Source organism: Propithecus coquereli, unplaced genomic scaffold, assembly GCF_000956105.1.
Source record: "Propithecus coquereli isolate 6110/MARCELLA unplaced genomic scaffold, Pcoq_1.0 Scaffold306, whole genome shotgun sequence".
NCBI classification, from domain to species: Eukaryota; Metazoa; Chordata; class Mammalia; order Primates; family Indriidae; genus Propithecus; species Propithecus coquereli.
Window position 1 is genome coordinate 532603 of NW_012148686.1, and position 4458 is coordinate 537060.

General features: G+C 55.6%; 1 protein-coding gene across 1 annotated transcript in view; it reads right to left on the bottom strand.

The window, feature by feature from the left end:
• Positions 1-1554: 1554 nt before the first annotated feature.
• The window catches only part of LOC105814782 (phospholipid-transporting ATPase IB), a 478735-nt gene continuing 475831 nt past the window's right edge, over positions 1555-4458 (bottom strand). Inside the window, exon 36 of the mRNA XM_012649872.1 lies at positions 1555-1652. Within this exon, the coding sequence (XP_012505326.1) occupies positions 1555-1652 (98 nt within the window). The remainder of the gene's footprint in view (positions 1653-4458) is intronic.

Sequence of the window (4458 nt, forward strand, 5' to 3'; positions counted from 1 at the left end):
TCTAGATGTAGCAGTGGGACCCTGCGGGCGACTCAGCACTGCCCTCCTTGTCTGGGAATCCGGGGCACTGTACACCCAGAAAGGTGCCCACGTCTAACGCAGATGGATAAAGAAAGGAAACCATGTCAATATTAACAAAAGGTGTTTCCTTGAAATGTTTAATTCATTTCAATTAAAACTGCACGTCCCAGTCTTGTTGAAGTTCCTGTACATGTTGGGCTGATGGTGACAACTCTATGGGCCTCAGGGCTTGATTTCACAGTTTCTACTGTGGAGATCTGGCGGACAAGTCCTCTGTGTCCTTCTCCCCGTGTCCCCTTGCCCTTCCTTCTCCCTCCGAGGACTTCTGTGGTTGTCATCTCCACCTCCCTCAACATCCTATACCCTCCCGTCTGGGTTTGCTCAACCTCTGACTCTACAGCTACTGAGTGATGGGTATGTTCCTTCCCTGCACAGACACATTATAAATCCATTCATTTCCCAACAGCGAACATCCAGAATGTGCTCTGAATCCTAAGAAAACAAGCGTGGGTTCTGATTTAAGTGGCTCCAAGGCCCAGTGGTCTGGAGGTTGGGAAATGAGTACTCAGAGCCTGACGGTGGTCAGGAGTGCTGGAGGGGTTCCACCACCACCCTGGCCCATGGGGTGTCCCTTGTCAGAAAGAGGCAGATAGACATTTAGAATATATGCAGAATGGCTACATTTCTTTTGTCCAGTTCTAGAATGAAAAGAGTGGTGGAAGAAGGGGTTTCTCGTATCCATATTTGCATCTGCGGTGGAACCAGGGAAAGTGCAGATTTAGGCTGGTGGCCCGCCAGCTGCCATGCACTGGGCACAGTGGCCAGCCATGCAGAAGGTCTGGGGACGAGGAACGCTGGAAAGCCAAGGCAGGACCGGGCCGATGGCACCTGGAAACTGGTGCAGAGGACTCTGCCGGAACATCGATTGCTTTGCCCTGCTGGGAATGTAGCTAAGAGGTTCAAATAAATGTTCTCAGGTTGACCACCCAGATATAGATTTTTGTGATTTCACTGCAATCAAGAAGTTTACGCCAACTTCATTCATACAAACCAAACAGGAATCAAAGCAAGAGAGCAACCTGCCTGAAGTGCAGTCTGCACGCTGCCCGCTGGACCTCATCTGCGCGCTAACCAAACAGGAAGCGAGCGCGGCCCGCTCCAGTTACACCAGGCGGGTCTCGCACGCAACATAAAACCGCTTTCCCTTTCTCCCAGAACAGCTAGCACTGATGTTTAAATATTGGTGAGACATAATGGTTTTAATTTCACACCTCACAGAGCACAGTTGAATGCTTCGTAACAAGGTAAACAAAAGTCAGGCTAAGCACTGCAGACGGACGGGGCGACGGCGGCCCCGCGGCCCGCGCTCCGCGTTTGCGAGGGGATGGAACTAACAAACCGCTGGGCTAAGGCCACAGAAATGTGTTTCCGGTGGTTTGGCTGCCGACGCCAGTCTCTCCTGACAAGGGTGTGTTAACACTGCGTGCAACAAACTGAATCTCCTTCCTAGAGTCAGTCAGGAAAACTCGAGTCTTATTTCTTCCTCGATTTCTTTTTGGTGGTGTCATAAGCACGGACTATTTCTTCCTGAGTGACAGCTCCGTGTTCCTCTTGCGAAAAAGCGTACCCATCTGAAAGAGAAGCACACAGGCGGGACTGGTTAACTGGGGATCGGGGACCACTCTGGGCCTAGAACAAGCTGCGTTTTGGGGAGCACGCAGGTGACCGGCCTCCTTGGCCCTGGACGAGTGGAGGCCCGGGGTGAAGTGCAAACCTGGGACCGAGGCGGGGACCGTGGCCGGGGGTGGCGGGCTGTGGCCTGAACGGGCCAGGGGATCTGGCTGCTGCTGCTGAGCTGGGAATGGCCGGGGGGAGGGGGCGGGTCTCCCATTCCTGGGGGCTGCAGCCGAGCTCAGCACACAGGGGCTCACTGGCCCACGACTCTACTTTCCGATCACTCATCGGGAAGAAACGCCCCATCTGCCTGACGCTGCCGGCCCCGGGCTAACGTACGAGGCCGCCAACGTGCGGGGGAAACACGCAGCAGGCAGACAGCGAGAGCTGGCAGAGCGCGGAGGACGCTTCTGCCGAAATTGGACTGACTCGGACTGCGAACTGGCGATCGAAGCGGGTCTGCGTCCACGTAAATAAGCAAAAAGGTCACACTATGAAGTCACGAGGAATTTAGTGTCGGGTCCGTGGCCACAGAAACACTGGTTCTTACAATCAGTTCACCTGCTACTCATAAAATAAAGGACAGCAAACGCTTACTAGATGCCACGGGCATGAGGCCCTGTTCTACACGCTGTTTGCAAGTAGCTCATTTACTTTCTCCCAGCAACCCTATGAGATGTGTGGTCATGTTCTTCCCGCTTCACAGATGGGAAAACTGAGGCACAGAGATTTGCCTGCACAGTGACTTGCCCGAGGTCACAGAGGCAGAGTGGCAGAGCTGGGCGGCAAACCCAGGCAGTGCACGCCCAGGGCCCAGGCTCTCCTGCATCTCCAGCTGCGGCAGAGGTTCAGTGTTCAGAAGCCAAGTGGCGCTTCACGTCCAACTGGCCCTTCCCACAGAAAGGACGTTTGTAAGACTCGCTCTGTTCAGCTAACCCGCCGTGTCAGTGGCATGGGAGAGCCCCACGGCTCCATCGGACATTCTGGCCCGAAGACTGACAGTTGCGACTCCCGTGTTTCTGATTTACCCACGGAGCTGTTAGTTCACCGTCACACTCTCTACAAGGGAAAACAGAAGTCAGAGAGTCGCCCAAGTGTCAGCTCCTGGATTGCTGGTTAATTTCCTCAGCCTTCTAGCTCACGAAGTGAAGTTTCTAGGGTATCAGGACACAGGGTAGCAACGTGTGAGAGTCTTCGCGGAGACGGAGAAGAGGTGGAGGCTTCAGAAGAAGACGCCCGAGCTGTTTTCTCACTCAGTGTGTGACATCAACTGACACTGCAGTGCCCGGGCCGGCTTCCCAGCTCCTCTGGAGAGCGTGCCTTCCAGTCGCTGAGAAACCCACAGGCTCGGCTGGCTGGGCCACCCCGGGAGGCCAGGAGTAGACTGAGGACACAGGGGCAGCGAGGCCAGGGGAGGGAAAGAGTTGGGTGGAGTGAAGGCAGAGCGAGGGTGCAGGAGAGGTACAGACAGGAATCTTCCACGGGGGCTTCCCGCCTACTTGCCGACTTCCCTTTCTGGCAAAACAAAATCCACAAACCAAAAAACCCCACCACGGGGTAGCCACGGTGAAGCAGCAGCCAGACCAGTGTGAGCCCCCAGGTAGCTGGGTTCAGGTCCAGGCGGGTCCCTGAGTGGGGAGGCAGAAGCCACCTGGAGAGGGAGGCTCCCTGGGGCGGATGTGCTTGTTCGTTTGTTCTGGCCCTGGGCCCACACCCGGTGCTCTTGAACTTCCTGAGGATGGCTTTCCGTACAAGGTGGCTCTGCTGTGATTCTCAGGGCTTTAGAGTCTTCACGTGGCCTGCTTCCGCGCACTGAAGAGCAAATGCCGCCACTCACCTCTGTTCCCTTAAGAGCTTTGGACTTTCACCAAGTGGCTTGATCAGAGATCACCGAGGACAAGGAAACTTCTGCTGCCAGCTTCTGCTCCGGAGGGGCTGCCCCAGCCTCCTGCTTCTATCTGGCGACACGTGGCTCAAGCACCTCCCGTCCCAAACCCCACACAAGGTGCTCTTTGTGAAGCATTTCTGCTGCGGTCCAAGAGGAGACGCCTTTCCTTGGGATGTTTCAAAGCAAAATTGAACAAATAACACTGTCTCCGCTGGTAACAGGGCTGTGTACTGTGTGGTCAACTTGGACAATTTTCATTCTCTGGTCTTTTAAAAAAGAACGTTTCTAGGACACACCTGATGTTCTCCTGAGGGGCCAGGCAGTGGTTGCCTTTGGATCGGATGTGCTGCTGGGGTGGGAGGCCTGGCCACTGGCTCTGTGGCTGCTGGACACCCAGAGGGACGCGCCGCAGCCCACAGCACAGTTCCGAGCAAGGACTGGTCGTCCCAAGCAATTGCAAGTGCGCTGTATAAACACTTCTCTTCGCAGGTGGAGGCCTCCTGAGCTCTCCACCCTGGAGACGGCTTCGTGCACTCGTTGAACTTTCATCTTGGATCCTGGGGACCCCAGTGACTGAAGCACTGGGTGGGGGCAAGAAAGGGTGGTTCTGGTTCTGGTCCTTGCTTAGCTGTTCCTTGGCCAGGCGACATCGGGCTCCTTAAATCCTCTGGATCTTGGTTTACTTATCTGTGGAATGGCCTGGACCAGGTGAGGCCCGAATTCCATCCAGCTCCAGTCCTCCGTAGGGCTCCAGGACACTCCCGCGGCCAGCCACACCCAGGCTGCGGGATCCTGTCCCTCCTTCAGGGCCAGTTTCAGTCTGCACCAACAGCGGGGCCTCTCCACCCATGCCGGAAAGGAGAGGAACGTGTCTC